The 27,965-nt window shown below is 44.0% G+C and overlaps 1 protein-coding gene and 1 long non-coding RNA gene across 2 annotated transcripts in view; one reads left to right on the top strand and one right to left on the bottom strand.

Annotated features, from left to right (window-relative positions):
* ANKH (ANKH inorganic pyrophosphate transport regulator) overlaps nucleotides 1-2,280 on the bottom strand; it is a 99,286-nt gene extending 97,006 nt beyond the window's left edge. Inside the window, exon 1 of the mRNA XM_069958141.1 lies at nucleotides 1,697-2,280. Coding sequence (XP_069814242.1) covers nucleotides 1,697-1,792 — 96 coding nt within the window. The 5' untranslated portion in view covers nucleotides 1,793-2,280. The remainder of the gene's footprint in view (nucleotides 1-1,696) is intronic.
* LOC138783439 (uncharacterized) lies at nucleotides 1,868-27,764 on the top strand. The gene is made up of 3 exons (XR_011361687.1): nucleotides 1,868-2,372; nucleotides 26,155-26,245; nucleotides 26,567-27,764. It is a non-coding gene; the product is annotated as an uncharacterized lncRNA (long non-coding RNA).
* Nucleotides 27,765-27,965: the final 201 nt, after the last annotated feature.

Consider the following 27,965-nt stretch of genomic DNA (forward strand, 5'->3'; position numbering starts at 1 on the left):
TCAGGTAGCAAAACTGATGGAATATGGACTGGACATGTAGTCCATTCCTGGACAAGGGTCATGTGACTTGCCATGCAGTCATTGGTGATGCCAGGCAGGTAATCTTGTATGGCACAATTAGCTAGACCTAACTTATGTAAAGAGAGAAAGATATGAAAGATCAGCTAATCCCTATGGCAGGTGTCCCCCAGCATCAGCTGATCCCTATGGCAGGTGTCTCTTAGAGATGATCCCTATGGCAGGTGTCCCTTAGAGCTGATCCCTATGACAGGAGTCCCCTAGCATCAGCTGATCCCTATGGCAGGTGTCCCTTAGAGCTGATCCCTATGGCAGGAGTCCCCTAGCATCAGCTAATCCCTATGGCAGGTGTCCCCCAGCATCAGCTGATCCTTATGGCAGGTGTCCCTTAGAGCTGATCCCTATGGCAGGTGTCCCTTAGAGCTGATCCCTATGACAGGAGTCCCCTAGCATCAGCTGATAACTATGGCAGGTGTCCCTTAGAGCTGATCTCTATGGCAGGTGTCCCTTAGAGCTGATCCCTATGGCAGGAGTCCCCTAGCATCAGCTGATCCCTATGGCAGGTGTCCCCCAGCATCAGCTGATCCCTATGGCAGGTGTCCCCCAGCATCAGCTGATCCCTATGGCAGGTGTCCCTTAGAGCTGATCTCTATGGCAGGTGTCCCTTAGAGCTGATTCCTATGGCAGGAGTCCCCTAGCATCAGCTGATCCTTATGGCAGGAGTCCCCCAGCATCAGCTGATCCCTATGGCAGGTGTCCCTCAGCATCAGCTGATCCCTATAGCAGGAGTCCCTTAGAGCTGATCCCTATGGCAGGTGTCCCTTAGAGCTGATCCCTATGGCAGGTGTCCCTTAGAGCTGATCCCTATGGCAGGAGTCCCCTAGCATCAGCTGATCCCTATGGCAGGAGTCCTCCAGCATCAGCTGATCCCTATGGCAGGTGTCCCTTAGAGCTGATCCCTATGGCAGGAGTCCCCCAGCATCAGCTGATTCCTATGGCAGGTGTCCCTTAGAGCTGATCCCTATGGCAGAAGTCCCCCAGCATCAGCTGATCCCTATGGCAGGTGTCATTTAGAGCTGATCCCTATGGCAGGTGTCCCTTAGAGCTGATCCCTATGGCAGGAGTCCCCTAGCATCAGCTGATCCCTATGGCAGGTATCCCTTACAGCTGATCCCTATGGCAGGAGTCCCCCAGCATCAGCTGATCCCTATGGTGGGTGTCCCTTAGAGCTGATCCCTATGGCAGGTGTCCCTTAGAGCTGATCCCTAAGGCAGTTGTCCCTTAGAGCTGATCCCTATGGCAGGTGTCCCTTAGAGCTGATCCCTATGGCAGGTGTCCCTTAGAGCTGATCCCTATGGCAGGTGTCCCTTAGAGCTGATCCCTATGGCAGGTATCCCTTAGAGCTGATCCCTATGGCAGGAGTCCCCCAGCATCAGCTGATCCCTATGGCCAGTGTGAAGGATTAGCAGTCACTAGGTCAGTATGTGTGTGGAGCAGCTGAGCTCATCTCCCAGGCAGAGCATCCCCCCCATCCCCTCCATCCCCCCCATCCCTGCTGCTGACCTCCATCACTAAGCAGCAGGCCTGGGCTGTACACACATCACTGCTTATACAGGGGACAGACAGTAGAAGCCATCAGTATCTATGACCCATGCGGAGGGCGTCCATAGCATCCTACCTGCTCCCCGAAGTCGATGGCTATATTGGTGATCCCCAGAGGCACCAGGAAGCGGATGAGCGGCCAGTAAGGGGTGAGTGCCGGCAGTTTCACCATAGTAATAGCTGTTGGGGGGCGCAGAGCTCACACACATCCGCAGCACAAAGCGCAGCAAGCCCCGGGCACCGTGCACACCGGCGATAACGGTCCGCATGTGGATGTCTAGCAAGAAATGCAAAGGATCAGGACCATCCCTGCCCTCCCACACAGCAGTGATCTGCAGCCAGGAGGAGGAGGAGGAGGCACGGCACCAATATCTGCTGACAGATCTTCCATCACCTAACAATAGAGAAGAGGGAGAAGAGGGACGCAACGGCGGCGGCTGGAGACTGTGCACACGACGGTGGCCGAGTGCGGTGACAGCGCTCCCGGGCTGTAATCAGGAGATTACTGATCATGTGTGTGACCAGGCTCCTCTCCTCCCCCGTTATCACAGCGTGACAGGGATGAAACGGGGAGGACTCGGGCAGAGCTGCTCGGGGAGGACACCGTGCGGCGACACCTGGGTACAGCAGGGGAATACGCTCCCCGCCTCCTGCTAGCTCTGGTGACAGTGTCACAGTACAGAGTAATGGTGACGATGAGGAAGAGCGCCACCTGCTGGGAAAGACGTGCGAAACACGGCTGTGTAGTTCAGGTGAAAGGGTTAAACGTGATGATAATTTTCTGATATTATATAGGGGAAGATTTATCAAACATGGTGTAAAGTAAACTGGCTCAGTTGCCCCTAGCAACCAATCAGATTCCACTTTTCATTTCACACAGACTCTTTGGAAAATGTAAGGTGGGATCAGATTGGTTGCTAGGGGCAACTAAGCCAGTTTCACTTTACACCATGTTTGATAAATCTCCCTCTATGTGTTATAGATCATACTCTTCTTAACGGTCCAGGCGTGATGGGAGTTGTAGTTTCGGAGTGCAGAGTCACTGGGGACATTGTGTCCCCAACAAATGGCTCACAGCTGCTGCAGACCTGCAACTACAGGTTTTTTTCTTGCCTAGGTTTATGCTGCGTTTACACGGAGCGATAATTCGCCCAATTGATCGTTTAACGATTTTGAAGCAACAATTTGGTTTTTATAATGATCAGCGTAGACAAATAAATTATTAGAAAAATCGCAAGAAAATTCATAAGAAAATTTGTTATTGCGATCGTTTTTAGGATCGCTTAAGCCCCTCTTTCACGTAGGGTGAATCGGTGAAAGACTGTTTACACAAAGCGATCTGCAAATTTTTAGCAAACGACGAATGACAATTTGAGAACATGTAGAAAGATCAAAATGAACGTTTTTTTGCTCGTCGCTTGATCGTTTGCTGTGTTTATACAGAACAATTATCGCTCAAATGCGATCGTTATTACGAAAATTCGAGCGATAATCGTTCCGTGTAAATGCAGCATTAGGCAGCACAATTACTGATATACGGCGTCCACTAATAAGCCTGCCATTAGGTTGACATTATAAGCCCCAAGACTGGAGGATCAAAATAAATGTCTCCTCCCACCCTGGTAAGGTCAGACTGTTACTGTATCTGGCTGCTTATGGAAAATAGTGGGGACCATCCCCCTTATTTTATAACCAGTGACTTACTAACCAAGCAGTACCAGGGTGAGAAGCCCTATTTTATTTTGGTCCCCCTCTGTCTTTTAATGCCATCCTGTTATCATCCAAGACATAGACCGCCAGTTTTGATGGTCTGTACTTGCCAGCTCCCGCCTCCTCCCAGTGTACCTGTGGTGGTAATTGGGGGGGTTATAAATTTTGCAGACTAGCACTAAACCCTGACTTATTAATGAATGCTCTCTACCAGACAGCTTTTACTTCTATGCCACATATAAGCAAGGAAAAAACAAAACATAACCCCCCCCCCCATCCCAGTGGGGTGCGCTGAGCTGTCTAACTGATGGGGTCTAATTTGGAGGTATAATCTACTGGGGGGGATGCCACGTGGGGTATATACATGATAACAATATACTGGGGTGATGCGATGCCTACAGTGAAAAAAACAACAACGATTAAAAAAAATGGATACAATCATGGATGGTTTTTCACTAGTTTGCAAGCAGACTTAAATCATGGTCCTTAAAAATCACTGGAGGTGTGAATGAGGCCTAAATTAAATTTTTTTTAGTAGTGCAGGTAGTCTTTCTGTAGAAACAAGAAAGCTATTTAATAAAAAATGGGGAAAAAACACAGGATTTTCCAGGCAGAAGCAAAAAATTTTTGGCACACAGTGCACCAAAACATTTTCTGTTTCTCCTTAGGAACATACTAGAAAGAGGAGAAGGAAGAAGTGTAATAGGCTGTGAGTGTGTGTAGGACCTGCACCAGTGATTGCACAACAGTGAACATGGAATAAACAACAGTTAAAGGGGAAGTCCAGGCAAAATAATTTTAAGATGTTATTGGCCAACAAAAGTTATGAAAATTACTAGTAGACACTTACTATGGGAAACACACCTATAGTGCATTTTCCCTGCACTTACTACAGCATGGCGTGTTCAGGTCTCTGTCCCACCGCTGCAGCAGGAGTTGACAGTTTATGTGACGTGACATCACCAACTTTACAGAGACTTGAACACGCTATGCTGTAGTAAGTGCAGGGAAAATGCACTATAGGTGCGTTTCCCATAGTAAGTGTCTATTAGGGTAGCTTCACACGTACCGTATCACACCAGATTTTCTGCTGCGTATCCGCTGCAGATCCGCAGCGGATTTGACTAAATCAATGCACACAGCATCAAATCTGCACCATCAAATCTTACCATCAATTTGACAGTGCGGATTTGATGCTGTGTTAATTCATTTAGTCATATCTGACTAAAAAAATCTGGGGCGATATGGTACGTGTGAAGCTACCCTTAGTAATTTTTATAACTTTTGTTGGCCAATAACATATCTTAAAATTATTTTACCCGGACTTCCCCTTTAACTCTTCCACCTTCAGCTGTGCACAACAGCCAGGGGTGAGTGAGACACCAAGTGGTGCGGAAAGGCATCCATTATGCCAGATTGTGACACCTAAAAGAGTTACCTTTATACAGGTAGTATACAAGGCGTAGTGGCACACCTGTACTGGCACACTGCACACTGTCATTAGCATCATCTTTTTTTCTACTTATCACTTTTGGCACAGTAAATAATACTTTATACAGATCGGTCATTGCAGAACAATAGATGGCTCAGCAGCCACAGCAGGAAGAGTGGCAGGAGATGTGTCCGCTCAGTGATCTTGAAAAATTCTGTGATAAATGATCAGTATACTCACCAGCTATCACCAATGCCCCATAATCCAGACAGAAGCCTCCCTAACCTTAAAGGGAACCTGTCACCCCCCGTGCCCCCCGCTACAGCCCCCTATACTCATCTGATCCCGCCGGGTCCCGCTTCTGGATCCGGTCGGGTCACAGAGATATCAGCCGCTGCAGCCCAGCGCGCGCTGAGAGATGAGTCCAACGCTCATAGAGAATGAGGGAGCACTGGACTCTCCATCATTCTCTATGAGCGTTGGACTAATCTCTCAGCGCGTGCGCCGGGCTGCAGCGGCTGATATCTCCGTGACCCGACCGGATCCAGAAGCGGGACCCGGCGGGATCAGGTGAGTATAGGGGGCTGTAGCGGGGGGTCGGGAGCCTGTCACCCCGGCACTGAAGGTTCCTTGTCTAGTGCAGCAAGTGGGGCTAGCATTTATTATGCTGGAGAAAACACCTTTATCATTGTGCGGTTATATAAAAAGTTTGATCATACTTCTTAATGTGCTAAATAATTCATTCTGCTAAAATAATTAAGGCAGCCACAGACAAAACCTGAACATAAATAGACAGCAGACAGAATAGTGAAAAATAATAAGAGCAATTCATAAAATAGCACTGAAAATTACATATCATGACAAAATGCAGCTCTTTTCCTCCCATAAGGAAATAAGCTGCACATGTTAATTATGTCTGTATTTTTACAATCTTGCGGTAAGACCAATGTTGAGTCATACCTGTTAGACATAGTTTTGCTTTAGGGGATTCCCACTGGAAATTTAGATAAGTACCAATGTCTTAACAGCATCTTGGGCATATTGTTTAGCTGCTTGATACTGTCACCCCCCCCCCCCCCCCCTTACTCTATGTGCGGTTTTCCACACCATCCACAGGCTTAGATGCTTCCCATTCAATATATTTGTATAAAACTTGTCTGTGTCTCCTTTCTGCTTTCCTCTCTCCCTGCTGAGGTTGAGCCTCCTATGGCAGCACAAGCACTGGGCAGTTGATTTAAAAACATTTTCTATGATTTAAAACATTTTCTTTGATTCTTTGACATTTTCTTTGATTTAAAAACATTTTTTCTTTCTCTGGAGCTGCCCATTAAGCCAGTGGAAAGAAATGTATGACATACCTACTATACCTATGCTTATATCTTACCTACCCACCTACTTTTTTTCCTTTTAATCACTTGGCTATGATTGATATTCTGGATGAATATCAGACAAATATAGACTTGAGACATCATTCAGATCCTAGTATATTAGTATTTTGTTTTCAAGCTTTCATCCAACCTACTGCAAGAAATCATAGACTTGGGATTACTATGATAACCTTCTGATTTTGCATCCTTCTGAATCAATAACTTTCAGATTTTCCAGAAACTCCACCTATCCTGTTTCTTGTCCCAGAGTCCTACGCGTCTGATTTAGCAGGGTTGATTCATTTGTCACACACCCATTTAGGCTGTGCTCAGAAAGACGGTGTTTTCATAACGTCTCATTTAACCACCACTACAGTGCATATCAGTGTACTACACAGGGTCAGTACACACTGTACACACTGAAAACGCTCAACCTTGTGGCTTGAAAGTATGCCAAGAAAGGTGCGATTCAGAAGAAACATTTAGCAAAGTGGTTCTTGTGACTGTAAACTTCTTGTCGATAAAAGGGGTCAGAAGAGGATGTCAAGAATCTTTATGACAAACAAACAGTTTACAATCAAGATATTTGCAGCTGAATACACCATTACATAAATGGAGTATAACAGCTATAGCAGCAGCAGGCGACCAGTTGGCTTAAGAGTGCATAATTTGGATCAATGGGCATTGGGTGCAAGCAACAGGGATCAATGAACCCTTTCTTGGAGTATTTTCTTGGCACACCCTCTGACATCAGTGGAGTGGATTTGGGCTAGTAGGACTTTTCTAAGCATTATGGCTGACCAAGATCATAACTTCATTGCAGCTGTTTACCCTATGGCAGAGGGACACTTGCGGCAGGCGCACCAGAGCACAGCAACCCAGGGGGGCTAAAAGGTTGGGAGCACCACAAGGGCACTTGTCACAGTGAGCCAGGAGTGGGACCAGCTGGCCACCCCTGGTAATTGTAGTTGCTGTTCTAGTGTAGAGAAGGGAGTTTTGCACAGCTGCAGGTGTTGGAGTACTGTAGACAACTGAGACAGAGACTGAGATAAACGAATAGTTATTACTGAATCTTGCAGCTTAAACTACTATAGCCTTCTGTTCAAGGCGACAATCACAATCATGGTAGGGAGGTACACTGACAAAGTTCTAACATGCTTTTGGCAGAGATACAGAGTCTATAGAACACTGATAAGACTTGACAATCTTGAGAAGACAATGGCTACTTGTTATACTGGAATAGACTTGCAATACACTTGAAAGATAAAGCAGCTGTGTTGCATCATACTTGAGACAATACTGCAGATGAAAATACAAAAAGTGCAACAGCAACCCACAGGTGCAAGATCTTACCATATATACTCCCTCTGGTGTACACAATAATAATCTGCTTTGTAGATGTTGAAAAATGATCTTAGCAAACTATTTGATCAAACAGAGTGTACCATGTCACTACGTTAAGGTGTCCTCAGAGACATGTTCCTTACTCTAGCATTTGTACACTAGCAATACTGCAGATGAGTCAAAATACACTTCAGAATATACTTGTAGTTGGTTAGCGTTAGTGGAGATAGACTTTAGTTGTGTTGCAAGGTTAAGTTAAGATACTGACGGCTATAGGTTCGGGGCCTATTCAGTCAAAATGGCTCAGCTAGGGCTGTTAGAGAAAAGTCCTGAATCCACGGGAAAGGATGTCCGCCTTATGCTATTATGTGGTCACAGAGTGACACAATAATAGAGAGTTCAGGTCCACCTAGTGGAAGAGCTAGTTGTCCGTGATACTCTCAAGAGACACGCTAGCAAGTTGCAGTAGAAACTCGGCCTTTGCACTTAGCTAAACTACTGATTTGTGTTGGTACTTCAGTACACTTGTAGAATCCTTCAGAGGTAGCAGAAATAGAGAAGACAGTCCTCCAACGTAAATAGGTTAGTCCTGTCCTTAATCGCATATCCACACGGTGCTCTAGCTGGTTGTTAGGACTCAGGTCATGCATTTGGCTCGGCATCCATAGCAGCCAGACTGCTTCTCATGTCTTTTTTTCTAACTCTGCTCTGCTATTCCTTGTAGCAGTGGTAAGGGTTTCACACCCTGGTCGATCAGCATAGGTGTTGTTTGTTTGCTGATTATTGATTTACAGCTGGCACACCAGTCAACTGTTGCTGTCTGGGCTGGATCTGAAGCCTCAGCCCCAGTCATGTCTGGGGCTGGGACTACAGGCTCCATAAGTACCATCAAATGTCTCATGATCCTTGCCTTTGAAAGAGCCTAGTTATTTAGTGTTTCTGGACCTAGCGATTTACTCTGACTTTTACTCCTGGTTACCTGACTTTTGGCTTGTACCTTGACTATTCTTTGAATCTTGACTTTGTACTTATATTGACAGGCTGTTACCGACTACAATCTCTGACTAATCGCTTTTTGTGTGTAAGTCTTGCCTCTGTTTTGTGTTTCCACTTGGATCAGGTTAGGGAACGCCGCCCAGTTGTCCGCTGCCATTTAGGGCTGGAGAGGCAATTAGGCAGGGACAGCTGGGGCAGGTGTCAGTTCTAGGGCGCAATGCTAGAAGCAATGATTACGTACAGTAACAGGAGCAGCGATCGTGTACACTAATAGCAGCGACAATCAGATACACGTCTAATAAAAGGGGACAGGCACAAATATGAGCCACAGTAAAGCGCAACTGTAGGTACAGTAATGGAGGACAATGAAGACTGGTACAAGACAACAACTGGGGACAGGGTAGAGTAGAGCAAAAGATAACAGGGTGCCTGTTAGATAAAGTAACAGGGCTTGGGGCAATTATTAGATAAAGCTACAGGGAAGGGGTGATGATTGGGGCAGAAACTGATTAATTAATGCTTTACACAGACCATAATATGCTGGGGCTTCTGTTCAATCCCGGCCTTAAACCCCTCCCACACGCAGAGGCGGAGATCAGGGCTGAAAGAGCTATCAGAGGCCCCTCCTGTCATTCTCGCTGTGATTGGTCCACCTGTAAAGATGGAAAAATTTCAGCGATCATCGGCCAGGCTGAGTGAAGAGGATACCAGGACCTGTCATCACTCGATGACGTCACTCAGACACATGGAAAAATTTAAGACCCCTTGGGAGTAAGAATGTATGTTTTTTTATGCCTGTCTGCTGTGCCATTTTTGCGTAAAATGACATTTTATTAACATTCCCTCTACCTGCTGATGAATATTTATCTGGCCCTCTGCAGTGACATAACTCAAGGCTGCTTATTCATGTAGAACTCCTGTTAAATATTCATTCAGGAGGCAGTGGGTGCACAGATAAGTGCACCAAGGGATAAAGTACCGATACCGATTGCCCTCTTTTTTATGTTCAATACCACAACCTTCTGGCACAGTTTCTATTCTTCTGCCACATAAAAGAAAATGAATAGAATATGTAAAAGTTGTTGTGCCATGAATGAAGGGTGGGGTAAGCCTCACAGGCTGCTGAGTTTTAATTAAGTCATTGTTCCCTCCCCTTCATCGACAAATTGCCTGCTTCCCTACCCTCTGCCTAAACAATCAATAAAATCCATAGCCTACCTTCAATCCATACTGTTGGCCCTTATACAGAATGTACTATAAATATCATTTGCTCTCACCTCCTGTCTCTAGTGCTGATTCAGCACTAGAAAAATAGAAAAAATCTATACGATCTTTAAAAAAAAAAAATAGAAAAAATCTATATGATCTTTATTACATATACTGCTGACAGTAAAAAACACTTAAAAATACACTGGTGGGTCCCCATGATAATTGGATCTCAACCATGCACCGGATAAACAATAGCGTATAGAGGCAGCTCACATTAACAGAAAATGTATATACAATATAAAAAACTAAAGAAAACAATTTACCACTGAATAATTATGCAAATTATTTGGACCATGTTTGGCCACTATTTAAGTGTTTTTAACTATCAGCAGTATATATAAGGCTATGTTCACACTACGTAAGTTTCCGGCCATAGCGCATTCCGTGAATAGGCGGGCGGAGATTTACGTAGTTTGCGTACAATGGAAAGTATACGATCTACGGCTGCACAGTTCACACTACATAAGAACTTACGCCCAGATCGTATGCGGCGCCGTAAAAAAAATGAACCAGACCATTGTTTCAGGACGGAAATGCTGTAACTTACGCCCATAGCGTAACATGCGGTCCCGTACAGAGTGGTGATTTTTTCTTTTTTGCACTTTGATTTGCCGATCCAAAAGGTTCTCTGGGGTGTCCGGGGCTAGCCGAAGATATCCAAGTAAAAGACCGCTGTCAGATCGCTACGTACGGTGCTCGGGAAGCTCGGGAAGTTGCCGGCCGCAACTTACGTAAATCCCCGGACGGAGTTTCACATGTATATGTCCGGCCGCGTAAAATATGCGGCCGGACATATACGTAGTGTGAACATAGCCTAATAAAGATTATATAGGTTTTTTCTATTTTTCCTAAATGAGTATGCATTGTCACTTATAATATTGTACAGTAAGTTTTAGTGTCATGAAGTTTCTTAGTCCTCAAACTCTATGAACCCATTGCCTGAAGTATAACCCTGCCTATTGTCAAAAACATCCATTGACATCCTCTACAACTATAAATTACTGAAGAATGTTATTTATGGGCACACTACCATGTTTAAACATGTTAAAGTCAGCTTGGGGTATGTGGTTTAGAAGCTGGTACTCATGGGTTAGCAATTTTAGCATTGCTTTTTAACCACTTCGTTACCATCTTTTTAAAAATGTTTGTTTTTATTTTTATGTGGCCTCATTCTGAGTCATAACTCTTTTACTTTGTTTTATAAACCTAGCTGTATTAGGGCTTTTTTGCCAGTTAAACTGTATTTTGTAATGGCACCATTTTATCATGTAAAAAACTTATTGATTAGCTTCTTTTAGCATTTTTATAAAGACTACAAGATTATATTAAATGTTTTTAGATAGTTTGGCCAACAGGACGTATCTCAAAACAATCGTGCCTAATCTGAGCCCACTGAAATATATTATATAATAATTATATTATAATCTGCTGATATGTCCCTATTGCTCAGGAGGCGCTGAGGGTGACTCTTATCTTCCTCCTCGGCGCTGTTCCTGTGCACTTAGTCGTTTCATGCTCAGTCCAGTAAGACTGTTAGGAGCACTGCCCCGCCCCCAGTGGATCAGAACTGTGAGAGCAGGGCAGTCCTTCTAATGGCTCCCCAGTGCTCCAAAAGGTCTTACCGGACCGTGCAGTAAACAACTAAGTGCACGGGAGCGGCGCTGAAAATGAAGGTAATAATAATAATAATATATTTATTTGTATAGCACCAACAGACATACCTTTATCCTTAGCTCCTCCTGAGCAACAGGGACATATAAGTAAGTTATATCTAACCTGCTGATAGTCCCCCTTTAAGGTTGTGGTCCTTGACCTACCCAAAAACAATGAAAGGAGAAGGATAAATTAAAATATAACTTTTAATTATAAAATTATTAGGTAAAAACACTTCACACCGTGTAATATACAAAAAGTGCCTGACTTTAGTTGTTGACCTTAGGTGCATCTGAAAATTTGGACACCTGTTGTGGTCTGTACTTTATGACAAGTAGGCACCTAAGCTAGCAGATTGACTGGAGACTTCTTTTTTAAATATATCTATCTATCACTGTTTGTATCTTAAACGGTGTGAAGTGTTTTTACCTTTGAAATAATTAAAAGTTATATTTCAATTTATCCTTCTCCTTCCATTGTTCTTGATAGTGAAGGACACATGATATTTTTATTACTTTTTTTTTAAACACTTTTATTTACTGTAAAATATGCAATTGCATATACTTGTCTATGCTATGCCATAGCATAGCATAGATCAGTGTTATTGGCGATCTATGTATAGAGGCAGCTTGAGAGCAGACTCTACATATAGATCACGATCCGATCGCACATGCAATCGGGACCCCTGCAGCACGGCTGCGGGGGTCCCGATCACTCAGTGACAGATGCTTGATCTGTCACTGAGCACCTTAAATGCCGCGATCGCAGCTGACTCTCATTACCTCTGGCGCTAGACACAGATGAGAGTCAGTTCACACAGTGAAGCGAGCCGGCCGCTCTCTTCACTGTGTGCTATGGGAAGCTCTGATGCGGGTGCGCTGATGCGCGCATCAGAGCTCTGCGGCCGGAAAGATTATCTGTCCGGTACTTAGGTACCGGCCGAGATGATCCGGCCAGAGACCGGCCGTTCTGTGACCCGGCCGGGGTCACAGAACGGCCGGTCTCTTATGTTGTGTGAACATAGCCTTAAAAATATATCTTGGTACATGAGGCCTTGAAGTCACCATCAGGATAACTCTTCTCATGGACCACAGGATAAATTGCATACAGTACATACAATGTGCACCACTGGCTGAAATATCTATTTTTAATCAGTTTTGACTGCATTATATTACATTGCTTATTACATTACAGTTATTAGTATAATATCTAAACAAGAAAAAGGTGGCAAACAGAAGACATGGACATTCAGTAGTGGAGATGTGACTGTATATATTTCTATTTTTAAAGAAGCTGCTTTTTTACCTTTTTTACCTTGTACAGGAAAAATTATCTACATTAAAGAGTACCTCTCATATAACATTATTGACTCATTTTGTACTTATTTTAAAGTATACCTGTTATCACTTTCAAAACCTAAATCAATAGTAAATGTCATATAAAGCAAGTTTGCAATTTACATTCACTATTTTTTATTTATTTTTTGTTAAACACAGGAGTCCAGTTTAAACAGTTAGTCCTGTGTTTCCCAGGTCATCTGCATGCCCTTGCCTGGAACACTATTAAAGAGGGAAAAACGGACCGCGGCACCGGCTTCCCTGTGTCAGCGCCGTTCGATCAGTGGCTTCAGGTTAAAGAGGATGTACCTGGTGGTACATCCTCTTTAATGTTGTGTGCAGCTGGTGGGCTCTGGTGTTTTGGGGCAACTTGTTACAGTGGCCACGAGTGGTAGTACCGGACAGAGGGGCACCGGACCTTGGTAGAACTGGTGTTAGGTGCAAGTGCAGCTGCAGGGTGCAATGCCAGAGATGATAAGAGTCCCAACCTAAACAGTGGTTTACTTTTACTTGAACCAACTTTAGTGCAATACAAAGTATAACGAAAACACACTGCTCACAGGTGCTAGTGCAAAAATACAATACACTTTAGACAGACCTTTAAAATAAGCTGGTGTGGTTTCCCACCAAGGGTGTTACTAGTATGTTACACCCCTCGCAAAAGCCTGTACTTCAAGTAACTGTGGTAATGAAGTAGTATCTAAGTTTGGCCACCAGATGTCACTATTGTGTGTAACTGTACTTGTATTTTGCACAGCTGCAGGTAACTAAAGGGTTACTGTTTGTTGTAATCTGTACACCAATGCGGACCTTGTCTTCTTCTCTACCTATCTCTAAGCTCCTTTCTTTCTATGCTTTCTTCACCAATTACAGGGGATATTACACCTTCTTAACCCCTTAACGACCGCGGGCGTATATTTACGCCCTGCGGTCGGTAAGGACGTTCAGAGCGGGGCCGCGCGGCGGCCGCGCTATGAACCGCGGCGGTCCCGGGTGCCGCTTGTAGCCCGGGACCGCAGGTATTAGCGGGCACGGTTCGATCGCCGTGCTCGCTAATACAGTAATCGGATGCAGCTGTCAAAGTTGACAGCTGCATCCGATTACCGTTTGCAGCGTCATCCCTGGTGTCTAGTGGGGAGATCGCTCTTCCGGGACGTTGTCCCGGAGGAGCGATCTCCGTTTCTGAAGCCGGCCGGGGACCGCTCCAAGATGGCGCCGTCCCCGGCTCGGCACTCGTTTACTTCCGGTGCCTATCTCATGGATCTCTGCAGCATATCTATGCTGCAGAGATCTCTATGAGAGATCAGAGCACTTATACTAGAAGTCCCCCAGGGGGGCTTCTAGTATAAGTGTAAAAGTAAAAAAAAAAAGTGTTGTTATTAATAAAAAGCCCCCTCCCCTAATAAAAGTCTGAATCACCCCCCTTTTCCCAGGTTATTAATAAAAGTAAATAAATAAAAGTAAATAAATAAACAAACATGTTTGGTATCGCCGCGTGCGTAATCGCCCGAACTATTAATTAATCACATTCCTGATCTCGTACGGTAAACTGCGTAAGCGGAAAAAAAATCCCAAAGTGCAAAATTGCGCATTTTTGGTTGCATCAAATCCAGAAAAATGTTAATAAAAAGCGATCAAAAAGTCGTATATGCGCAATCAAGGTATCTATAGAAAGAACATGTCATGTGGGTTTCTAGGTGAAAAAATGCAACTGCTATGGCCTTTTATGCACAAGGAGGAAAAAACGAAAACGCAAAAATCAAAATTTCCCCGCTCCTTAAGGGGTTAAGGAAGTTGTCACATGGGGAGAGGAAGTATACACCTACTCTCAGTGAGTCTTAGTCTGGTTGTTGTCTAGAGAGGATGCAAGACAAGATGGTCCCTGCTGTGGTCCAGCTGGGCCCTGGCTTTGCCAGGTCCCCACTCCAGAACTAGTCCACAGTCTTAGGTCCTGTGCAGGACAGACGCATTTTGGAGATGCAGATACCAGTTTCCTGAAAGCAGCACTTCTACACACTATGCAGTGTTGAGCTACTTAAAGGAGAGGACAAGTCAGAGAAACGCTAACCCACAACGAGAAAGTCTAAAAGTGACGAACAGTATCCTGATAACAAGAGGAACTGGTCCGGATAGAGCAAAGTTGCTAGAAGTATACGTACGTGCAGTGCGGATGTAAGCAGGAAACCTTGGACTCTCAGTATAAACTTCTCTTTACTAAACTCCTCCACTCTAAAGGTCCTCAGTACAGCTTTTGTCTTGTCAAGTCTACAGTCTGCTGTCAGCTATTGTATAAAGTATTCTCTCAGTAAAGAAGATCTATTTATGCTAACTGGACTCAGTGGTTATTACTCAGGCACCTACACAGTAGATACCACATCCTTGGGTCATCTCCCCTTTCTGTGGGTGGCAGTACCGATAGTCCGAGTGGGTCACAACTCCACTCCGGACCACCATGATAAGTATCCAAGGGACCCCCTCACAGCCCTGCAGGTTATCGACCACAGGGGAAAGGGTATAGCTCGCCACCCTAAAATAAAAGCAGGTGTGCCTCCATACCTGTGTGCCCACCTGGCACTGGTGTCAGTATACCATCTGGCTAAGCTATAGCTCGACCAACCACCACAGTAGTGGCGTGACACGATACCATCTGGCAAGTGACCGGTCAAGCCTCACAGGAGTGCACCACACTGGAAGTAGTAGAAGAGGTGAAGTATTGTGTGTGAGGGTAGTGTAGGAGCCCTTGTCTAATTAGCAACAGTACTCTGTTGAGATGTGTGTTTAAAGTTTCTTAAAGTTACCTGAAAGGAATCCTGGTACTCATGTTTAGATATATCTTTGTATCTAACCGTCGTCTGCCTGCACTAGTTCGGAGACCGCCAAGTGAGGTAGTATGAGTCTCAAGTCTCTGTCTCTGGGTGGAGATGACTAGTGAAGATTATCCCAGCTAGTCGAGCGTAGTGTCAGTACAGTACTTCAGCTTAATGCACTTTTGCATGGGGATCAGTCCCATTTCCTTTCCTTTGGCGGTGACTGTCCTGACTGAAGAATCCTCGGCATAGACTATGGTGGTCCTAGTCTCTGGTTCCCTCACCTCTTGGGCTCAGCACTGCATACTGGCTTTTAGGCTCTCACTGAACTAACTCTCCAACTTCTGGCTGACTTCCTTCCTGACTCTCTTGACTGGCACTAAAAAGGAAACTCCTAACTTATATAGGGTAATGTGACAGGAGACGTAGAGTAGAGAGACTGTAAGAAGGATAGAGTGGAGGCACCTGCCATTGGACAACATAACACAAAGCTAAAACCTTTATACACATACTGCAGCTGTGCAGTAGGGATAGTGAGACACCTAGTGGCTGAAGTGGAAATCAGCAGCTAACAGCACTAGGTGTGACACCTGATGGAATTACTTTACTTGGGTGGTATAAAGACTTAGGAAACCTAGGATACTTCATGTGTGCTCTAAGAGGAGGCAGCAGTGTGATTGATGGACACATTGGGCCGTGACTCTCTGTACTGGTCAGACTTCATGTGTTTAGGCTCTTTTTTTTAACCAGCACAAGACTGAAAATCTGCTTTTAGGAGACTGGACCTGGATTTCAGATAACTATAGCTTTGTTTTATAGCATGATAACTAAAAAAAATAATAATGAATGTATGTTGCAAACTTGCTTTATCTCAAATCTACTGTTGATTTAGATTTTGAAAGTTATAACGACAGTGACACTTTAAGCTTTGCAGGTTTGTATAATTACATAGTTCAGTGTAAAGGAAGTATGAGGAATTCTAATGTGGTAAAATTCAGACATTTTCTCATGTCATTCTGAGTGGAATTGTCTGGACATTAGCTAACTTTGCTGCTTTGTCTAAGACTACAGTATATTTCTAAAAACATACAATAATTAACTGTATCTTGGGCTATATAGTTTTGTCTTTGTAATGATAACCAGAGTCCTACTTTAACCAGTGTAATTGGAGGAACCCCTGCACCTAACAATTTAAAGGAAAACTCCAGCCAAAAGTATTTTTTAATATGTTATTGCTTATGGACAGTTAAACAAATTCCTAATGTACATTAATTATGGGAAATGCACATATACTGCTATTTCCCTTAATTTAGTAGATCATGGAGACTTCAAATTCTCTGAAATGCCGTGACGTCACAAATCAGGTGTAATTCCAAAGTAGTGTCCAACAGGGGGCACACTTTATATAGAATTCAATGAGTACTATTGACTTCTGTATATAGTGCACCCCTGCTGGACACTCTATGGAATCAATGGCTGTCAAGATCAATGGAATCGAGGTCTGTATGCAAACATATACACTGTACTACTCCCCCATCATCTGCTCATAGTATGAGCAGATGATGGGGGAGTAGTACCAGGGCTATCCCAATTGCCGCCAATGCCGAGCCTGCCACTGCACCTGATCCTGGACCACATATGCCCTGGTACTACTTCCCTATTATCTGCTTATACTATGAGCAGATGATGGGGAAGTAGTACCAGGGCTATCCCCATCGCCTCTGCGAGCCTGCCACGGCACCTGATCCTGGAGCCACATACCAGGGCTATCCCCATCACCGCCGCCGCCGATGTCACCCCTGCTGTCACCCGTGCGACGGGTGTGCCGGGCAGGTCCGCTGCTGTAATTGAGGCCCCGATTTCAGGGAGGAAGTAGACCCCGGACTCAGGCCTACTTCTTCCCTGAGACCGGGGCCTGAATTACAGCAGCGAACCCGCCCCGACCCCCTGTCGTCGCCGTTGATGCCTGCTCTCTGCTGTCACCTCGGCTGGCAGCAGCTCCGGCGTGCCAGGCGGGTCCGCTGCTATAATTGAGGCCCCAGTCTCAGGGAGGAAGTAGGCCTGAGACGGGGACCTACTTCCTTCCCGAGACCGGGGCCTCAATTACAGCAGCAGACCCGCCTGGCACGCCGGACATACGAGTGACAGCAGGGGCGACATTGGTGGTGATGGGGATAGCCCTGGTACTACTTCCCCATAATCTGCTCATAGTATAAGCAGATGATGGGGAAGTAGTACCAGGGCATATGTGGCTCCAGGATCAGGTGCAGTGGCAGGCTCGGCGGCGGCAGCCATGGGGATAGCCCTGGTACTACTTCCCCATCATCTGCTCATAGTATGAACAGATGATGGTGAAGTAGCACCAAGGCATATGTGGCTCCAGGATCAGATGCAGTGGCAGGCTCAGCATCGGCGGCGATGGGGATAGCACTGGTTCTACTTCCCCATCATCTGCTCATACTATGAACAGATGATGGGGGAGTAGTACAGTGTATATGTTTGCATACAGACCTTGATTCCATTGATCTTGACAGCCATTGATTCCATAGAGTGTCCAGCAGGGGTGCACTATACATAGAAGCCAATGGTACTCATTGAATTCTATATATAGTGCACCCCCTGCTGGACACTCCATTGGAATTACACCTGATTTTTGACGTCACGGTATTTCAGAGAATTTGAAGTCTCCATGATCTACTAAATTAAGGGAAATAGCAGTATATGTGCATTTCCCATAATTAATGTACATTAGGGATTTGTCTAACTTTCCATAAGTAATAGCATTTAAAAAAATACTTTTGGCCGAACTTCTCCCTGACCATATCATAATGAAAGCGGACTTCCCCCTATGATTGGGTCACTAGGTATATAAGGGCAAGTGCACTTGGGTCAAAATCCTGACTGTATGTAGTGCTGTGCTACTACTTTCTCTATGCTGCATTCAGCAGTGGGGGGATCAGTTGTCCTGAAAGGGGTTATCAAGCGCTACAAAAACACTTTCCTCCTACTGTTGTTTCCAGTTTTGGTGGGGTTTTGAAACTCAGTTCCATTGAAGTAAATGGAGCTTAATTGCAAACCGCACCTGAACTGGAGACAACAGTAGGGGGAAAAGTGGCCATGTTTTTGTAGCGCTGGATAACCCCTTGAAGCCTGAGGGTGCCTTTACACAGAGAGATTTATCTGACAGATTTTTGAAGCAAAGTCAGGAACAGACTATAAACAGAGAACAGATCATAAAAGAAAGACAGAGATTTCTCCTCTTTTCAAATCCATTCCTGGCTTTGGCTTCAAAAATTTGTCAGATAATTCTCTCCATGTAAAGGCACCCTAAAGCTTCGGTGGAACTGTGAAAACTGAGGCTATGTTCACAAAAGCAATGTATGCAAGCAAAATACTGTAAAATAGGTATAAAACACCTAATGGGCCACTAATGGGCTTTATTCCGATTCGTAAGCCTTTTAACGGCGGATGCATCGGAATAAATTACTGCCCGGCGGCGGCAGCAGAGCGGGTGATCAGCGGTCAGTGTGACAGCTGACACCCTCCTGTAACTGACCGGAGCGAAGGATTCTCCGCTCCGGACAGTTTAACTCGTTAAATGCCGCTGTCAAACCATGACAGCGGCATCTAACGGGTCCCGGTCACTTACGTGATCGCGATGTGCCGTGGCGCCGTCCAGTCCTCCGATGTCTCCATGGTGATCCCGGGGTCCTAATGAAGGTCCCCGGGGTCACCATAGAGATGCCTCATGCTGACAGGGGTGGCCGTGGCTATTGCCTGTCAGCATGAGGCATGATACAATACATTGCAGTACATCAGGTACTGCAATGTATTGTATCAGTGATCTAAGTATTTTACACTAGTGTACAGTAATGTACACTAGTGTAAAAGTAAAAAAAAGTGAGAAAAAAAAAATGTGCACCAAACACAACACAGCCCCCCCCCAGCCCCCCAATAATAAAGATGCATTACATTCCCTATACCCAATAAAACGTGACATAAAAGTGATCAAAAACACAAATCCTATACATATTTGGTATCGTTACGTCCGTAACGACCCAATCTATAAAAGTACATCAATAATTTTATCGCACGACACACGCTGTAAAAAAAAAAAAAAAAACAGTACCAGAATAGCTGTATTTTATCAATCCACTTTAGAAAATACGTCATAAAAGAGATCAAAAAGTCATATACATATAAAACTATCAATAGGAACTACAGATCTTCCCGCAAAAAATAAGCCCCAAACCAGCTCTGTCGCGCAAAAGATAAGAACGCTATGGATCTTGCAATGCGGCGACAGTTTTTGTGGGTTTTGGCTAGGAAGATAGTTTCTATTGCGCCAAAGTGATAACAGTTAAAAAAACCTATACAAATGTGGTATCACCATAACCGTAGTGACCCAGAGAATACATGTATAATGTTATTAGTGACTGCCGATACGGATTTTTACGGCGATCACTAATGGGCTCTATTCTGCTGCCATCAGCTCTTTATGGCGATGGTGCAGAATAGTGCAGCAGCGCCGGTAATGCCCGCAGCCCCCTCCCCTCCCGCTCCCGCAGAGTGTGGGCTCAGTCCCGGCCAGTCCCCGCACCGGCGATCGCCGTTATTACCAGTATAACGGCGGCCACCGGTAACGGACATTGCCAGCGCAGCTGAACGCTTTCATCTCTTCTCACAGTGAATCCACGGTGAGAGGAGATGAGAACATGCCCCCCCCCCTGTCCCCAGAATTAACCCTAGTGACCTGGTCACTGACCCTCCCCTCTCTGGGCGGCCATCACTGTGAACAGACTCTGATGGAATTTCTAAAAATGATCAAAGCTCCATTCTCTCCACCACCGGAGGTGGCAGAGAGCATGGGGCAATGATTGGGGACCACCCGGTGTGGTCCCAGTACAAGCGATCAGCGGTATATACTATATACCACTGATCGTTTGTTCCAAATGGTGCCGGCACTTTTTTACCCGTCAGCAAAGTCAAGTGCCCTGGATTACCCGTAACCACCGCGGATTACCTGTAACCACCCAAGATTACCTGTAACCACCCCAGATTACCCGTAACCACCCCAGATTACCCTTAACCACCCCAGATTAGCCGTAACCACCTCAGATTGCCCATCACCACCCCAGATTGCCCGTCACCTCCCCAGATTGCCCGTCACCACCCCAGATTGCCCATCTTCACCCCCAGATTGCCCATCACCACCCCAGATAGCCAGTGAACACCCCCAGATTTCCCGTAACCACTCCATATAGCCAGTAAACACCCCCAGATTGCCCGTAACCACCCCAGATTGCCTGTAACCACCCCAGATTGCCTGTAACCACCCCAAATTGCCTGTAACCACCCCAGATTGCCCGTAACCACCCCAGATTGCCCGTAACCACCCCAGATTGGCACAGACTGCTCGTAACCACCCCAGATTGCCCATAGCCACACCAGATTGCCTGTCGCAACCTCAGATAGCCAGTAAACACCCCGAGATTGTCCATTACCACCCCAGATAGCCAGTAAACACTCACATATTGCCTGTAACTAAAATGACACTCCTTCCCTTCTGAGCCCTGCTGTGTGCCCATACAGTGGTTTATTCCAACATATGGGGTACCATTGTACTCAGGAGAATCTCCATTACAAATGTTTCGGTACTTTTTCTCCCCTGTTCCTAGTGAAATTGAAAAACTTCAAACTAAACAAACATGTTATTGGAAAAATTCAATTTATTTCTTTTTTACTGTCTAGTTTTGAATACTTTTCTCTAATACCTGTGGGTCAAAATGCTCACCACACCCCAAGATGAATTCTTTGAGGGGTGCACTTTCCTAAATGGGGTGACTTTTGGGGGGGTTCTATTCTGAAGACATTACAGGGGCACTGCAAACACACCTGGCGCTCAGAAACTTCTTCAAAAAAATCATGCACTGAAAATGTTAATTTGCGCTTCTTCCTTCTGAGGCCTGCTGTGTGCCCATACAGTGGTTTACGCCCACATATTGGGTACCGTTCTACTCAGGAGAACCTGCGTTACATATATTGGGGTGAGTTTTCTCCCCTCTTCATTGTGAAATTTCAAACTAAATGAACATATTATTGGAAATATTCTATTTTTTTCATTTTTACCGTCTTGTTTTGAATACTTTCCTCTAATACCTGTGGGGTCAATATGCTCACCACACCCCAATATGAATTATTTGAGGGGTGTACTTTCCTAAATGGGGAGACTTTGGGGGGTTTCTATTCTGCTGACACTACAGGGGCGCTGCAAACGCACCTGGCGCTCAGAAACTTCTTCAGAAAAATCATGCACGGAAAATGCTAATTGGCGCTCCCTTCCTTCTGAGCCCTGCTGTGTGCCGATACAGTGGTTTATGCCCACGTATAGGGTACCGTTCTACTCAGGGAAACCTGTGTTACATATATTGGGGTGCTTTTTTCCCCCTGTTCCTCGTGAAATTGAGAAATTTTAAACTAAACATACATATTATTGGAAAAATTCTATTTTTTCCTTTTTACTGTCTTCTTTTGAATACTTTCCTCTAATACCTGTGGGGTCAAAATGGTCACCACACCCCAAGATGAATTCTTTGAGGGGTGTACTTTCCTAAATGGGGTGACTTTTGGGGGGGTTTTATTCTGCTGGCACTACAGGGGCACTGCAAATGCACCTGGCGCTCAGAAACTTCTTCAGAAAAATCTGCACTGAAAATGCCAATTGGCGCTCCCTTCCTTCTGAGCCCCGCTGTGTGCCCATACAGTGGTTTATGCCCATGTATGGGGTACCGTTATACTCAGGAGAACCTGCGTTACATATATTGGGGTGAGTTTTCTCCCCTGTTCCTCATGAAATTGAGAAATTTCAAACTAAACAAACATTATTGGAAAAATTCAATTTTTTTACTTTTACTGTCTTCTTTTGAATATTTTCCTCTAATACCTGTAGGGTCAAAATGGTCACCACACCCCAAGATGTATTCTTTGAGGGGTGTACTTTCCAAAATGGGTGACTTTTTTAGGGGGGGGGGTATTCTGCTGACACTATAGGGGCTCTGTAAACGCACCTGGCGCTCAGAAACTTCTTCAGCAACATCTGAACTGGAAATGCTAATAGGCGCTCCTTCCCTTCTGAGCCTGGCTGTGTGCCCATACAGTGGTTTATGCCCACATATCGGGTACCATTGTACTCAGGAGAACCTGCGTTACAAAATTTGGGGTGCATTTTCTCTTATGTTTATTATGAAAATGAGATACTTTAATCTTAACAAATATATTATTGGAAAATGTCTATTTTCCATTTTTTCCGGCCTAATTGTGAATACTTTCCTCCAGCCCCTGTAGGGTTAAAATGCTCATTATACCTCTAGATTAATTCTTTAAGGTGTCTAGTCTCCAAAATGGGGTCACTTATCAGGGTTTTCAGTATACAAGCCTCCTAAATCAACTTAAAAAAAAGAACTGGACCCTAAAATAATTTTGGAAATTTTATGAAAATTTCATAATTTGCTCATGCACTTCTAAGCCCCGTAACACCCTAAAGAAGTGAAATATGTTTACGAAATGAAGCCAGAATAACGAGGACATATTGATAATGTGACTTACTAACTAATTTATGTGATATGACTTTCTATTTTTAGAAGCAAAGAATTTCAAAGTTTGTAAAATGCTAATTTTTCACATTTTTCATGATATTTTGATGTTTTTCACAAAAAACACACAAGACAGTGACCAAATTTTGCCACTAACATAAAGTACCATATGTTAGGAAAAAACAATCTCAGAATCGCTAGCATACGTTAAAGCATCACTGAGCTATAGTATAAGCGCATAAAGTGAGACAGGTCAGATTTTGAAAAAGGAGCCTGGTCATTAAGGTCCAAATAGGCTTGGTCCCTAAGGGGTTAAAATCTAATAATGTGTTACATTTATGTCTATAGAAAAATGTTGGTTTGTGCACACATTGTATAAAAAAGATATATTACACTGTGTGCACAGACTGCTGTTTTTTCCTAGACTGTAGCGAATGTAGCATTTATACCTATTTTACTCTCTAATTTTGCTTTCCTTTCACTGGGTGCGAACATAGCTTCAGAGCGGAACCACGCACAAGGAAGTGACATCTTACTTATTTTTCATACAGTTTACTACCTCCCATTAAAATCAATGGGAGATTGAAACTGCATGTTTTTTGAGATAAGGATCAGCATGGTTTCAGCATGGTTTCTATGTCATAAAACATATGGTAATTTCTGTATGAACAAATCATAAATCTCTATCTGTGGGATGTCTCGTTTGCAAAAATTACTGAGTAAGTACAGTATGTGGTTTACATCATCAGTATTCAATGTGCAATCTCATATACTGTATGTAGGTTTCATAATAAGAAAATTATATTGGATGCCTACAGTAGTTTAGTGATGGTGTCAAATATGACTAATTCATCAGGTGCAGCAAGACATTTTACTAAGATTTACTGCCTGATTCAGATTTTAATGAACTGAATTAGCTTACAAGAGACAAAGACATGGGGGATGGCGTAGGATTGTGATTAGAGATGAGCGAACTTCGAGCATGCTCGAGTCCATCCGAACCCGATCGTTCGGCATTTGATTAGCGGTGGCTGCTGAAGTTGGATAAAGCCCTAAGGCTATGTGGAAAACATGGATATAGTCATTGGCTGTATCCATGTTTTCCAGACAACCTTAGAGCTTTATCCAACTTCAGCAGTTTCGCTCATCTCTAATTGTAATTCATAGAAAAGCCATTTTGGATATTTCAACCTGACACAAGATATTTATCAGCTGTCAACTAAAGTATCTATTTTATTATGGAAAAAAAATACATTTGCCATTCATTGTACGCTTAAAGGGTTAATATTTGGACTGTAACAGTAAGTGGATACTTACCACAGATAAGTGAACACAACACCTAGCTTTCAAAGAAGTCTCTAATTTAACCTCCTCCTGCCAAATGATACCTTAGATCAGGGATGGCAAACCTTTGCAGTCAAGCTGATACTAAAGTACAATTCCTATTCTGTCTGGAAAACCAAAAACATGTCTTTGGCTGCCCAAGTATGGTGGGAATTGTAGATTTTAGCAGCTGGAGTGCAAAAGGATACTCATCACTGCCCTATGGTGCATTTACACAGAGAGATTTATGTGACAGATCTTTGAAGCCAAAGCCAGGAACAGACTATAAACAGGGAACAGGTCATAAAGGAAAGACTGGGATCTATCCTCTTTTCAAATCCATTCCTGGCTTTGACTTAAAAAAACCTGTCAGATAAATCTCTCTGTGTAAACACACCATTAGATGCTGCAGTCTCTAGTGATAATTAAATAAAGTTTGTTTTAAAAAATACTTAAAGGACAACTCCCACAAAAATTTTTTTTTGCTCATTTAACACACATTACAAAGTTATATAACTTTGTAATGTGGTTAAATACCCGGCCTGGCCCCCTTCCCCCACTTTCGGACCCCCGACCCCCCACCCCGGAAGTTAAGGAATGTATACATTACCTATTACGATCGTCACGGTCCTCTTCTCTGGGGCGGCATCTGGTGACGACGACGTCAGAGCTGGGGGGCGGTCCGGGTCTTCTTCCTCCTCGGCGTCTTCATGCAAAGTGAATGGGGATGAAAAGGCTGCTGGTGCACATGCGCACCAGCAGCCTTTTCATTGGCTGGAGCGCATCACATGGCTTCCAGCTTGCTCAGCCCTGATTGGCTGAGCTTGCTGGAAGCCATGTGATGCGCTCCAGCCAATGAAAAGGCTGCCGGTGCGCAAGCGCACTGGCAGCCTTTTCCATCCCCTGGACCCGGAAGTTGGAGACATCGCTGGATGGCGGACGGCGGCGACGGAGAGGCGGACGGCGGGCGAATCGAGTGGCGATCGTCACCGGAGAGATGGTGAGTATGGTGTCTGTGTGTGTCTGTGTTTTTTTTTTTTTTGGGGTCCCGCGGGAGTTGTCCTTTAAGTAAAAAGTAAAAAATCCATTTATCTAAGCTTAAAAAAACTGTAAAAGGCTATGTTCACACAACGTTTTTTTAAAGTGCAAAAAGGTTTTTTTTTTTGTTTTTTTTTTAATATATAATGGCTGACATTTAAGGATGGTCCGAACCTGCTGAGGTTCGGGTTCGTATGAACGCGAAAGCTCGGCATCAGATTCCCGCTGTCTGCCCGCTCCGTGCAGCGGGTGGATACAGCGGAAGGACCGCCTGGAAAACTGGGATACAGCCTAAGGCTATGGCTGTATCCCAGTTTTCCAGGCGGTCCTCCCGCTGTATCCATCGCGCTGCACGGAGCGGCCAGACAGCGGGAATCATTGCCGAGAGTTCGGGTTCGTACGAACCTGAACCTCGGCAGGTTCGGACCATCCCTACTGACATTCTTTGAGGGCAGTCATAAAAAAAAGGCTTTTATCAGTTAGAAAAAGCTGTGTGATTATAGCCAAAGAGTCTATTCACATGAATAGGAGGTGCAGGTCCTATACATGTGAATGGACCCAAATAACACGTTCATTGCTTGAAAAGGCACTATATTCTAATCCCTTTTGTTTATAATAGTGATTGAAAGGCCACTAAATTGTAATCCTTTTTCTTTTTTCTTCCAGTTTCTCCCAACTTTCTGCAATTAATACAGCCCAAATCGCTTTGCGCACAGACTCTATTCAAACTGCGTTTCGAGGCCCTTGGTGGTGACAGGTGTGCTATGTATTTGTTTTGATCGGAAAATTTCCACATAGAGATGTATGTTCAAAAATTCAAATAGCGCACAGCCCTAACCTGCCAATCACAGCACACATGCAAATAGCTGAAATGTAGCAGCCAATAGAAACTCACAGGTCCTTCACTCAATACCTGACATCCACGCAGTCACATGTCCCCTATTGGCCAATGGAAGATGGCAGGTCCTAAAGATTTTGCCTCACTGACATTAATACTGATTTCCACAATTCAAGCAATTTTCTTTACCATCATAAGGTAAAAGGAAATTTTAAACCCTTTTCTTTCTTCTTCTTCCAGCTTCTTCCAACTTTCTGCAATTAATACAGCCTAGACAGCAGGAGAGGTTTTCTGTGGGAATTTACTACTGCTCTTGGCAGTTCCTGTCATGGACATAGGTGGCAGCAGAAAGCACCTTGTCAGACTGGAAAGAATACACCACTTCCTGCAGGACATACAGCAACTGATAAGAACTAGAAGACTTGAGATTTTTAATAGAAGTTAATTTCAAATCTCTGGTACATTCTGATACCAGTTGATTTGAAAAAAATAAATAAATAACTGGAGTACCCTTTTAATGCTGTTATGAGGATAGGTCAATTTTAAGCATTCTTGGTTTGTAAAAAAAAGAAAAAAGGTCAGTATACTATTTTTTCAATTTTATCCCCATTGTTTTTCTTTGCCATTGTTTTTCTTTGCCATGTTATAGTAGAACCAAAGATTTCATTACAAAGTACAGTTGGCCCCACAAAAAATAAGAGTTATGACTGAAGGTGAGTAGGAAGAAGAGAGAAATGCCGAAATGAAAAAGTCACACAAAAAATGTCACTTATTCTGAGTATATTGCTCCAGACACTGATCAGCCCCATTAAATTGCATCCATGACTGCAATAAAAAATGCATTTAAAACAGGCACATACATAAAACCCAAGGCTACCCAGGGAATTTCTGCCACCTATTTTAGAGCTTATTTTTCTGCTATTGGAAAATTCCCCTTAGACTTGGGAATTAGACACAGAAGCAGGACAGCAAGCTAACTCTTTGCCCTTTGTGAAGCAAAGCCATCATATAACTCTGGTGGAATATGTTATTTACACAACCTTATTTTACACGGAAACAGTCTTTGCAGGATGTTTAATATTTCTTTTTTTAAGCTTACTGTTTTTGAGGACAGGAACTGCTTTTTATGAGATATGGTTGTTGAATCCCAACCAAACCAAAGTCACCAATTATACTTAGACTGTGAAACCAGAGTGAATTTGGTTGAAGCTACGTGTTTCTTAGTTCACAGCTACACCACAGATTGTCATGCTCTTAACATAATAGTAGTTTAGAATTGTATTATAACATTTTGTCATTGAAAGCATCATACATTTCCATGTAATATCTGGCGGCAATATTTAGTAGATGTAGAACACTAATGCCAAAGGATCTGTGTATGTGGTATAAAAATCAATTGACCCGATTCATTGCTGAGGTATGCAACTCTAAGGCTAGGTTCACACTGAATTTTTACTGTTCATTTAACATATCCGTTTTATTTGGGGGGGGGGGGACAGATGCAAAAATAATAAAAACCAACGAATGGTAAAATTGGCTGCAGTTGTATGCCATGCATCAGGGTCCATTTTCTCTTAACGTATATATTAAAAAACCAAAGGATCAAAACGGATGCTTTTTTTAAATTCCCCCCCCCCCC

Source organism: Dendropsophus ebraccatus, chromosome 2, assembly GCF_027789765.1.
Source record: "Dendropsophus ebraccatus isolate aDenEbr1 chromosome 2, aDenEbr1.pat, whole genome shotgun sequence".
NCBI lineage: Eukaryota > Metazoa > Chordata > Amphibia > Anura > Hylidae > Dendropsophus > Dendropsophus ebraccatus.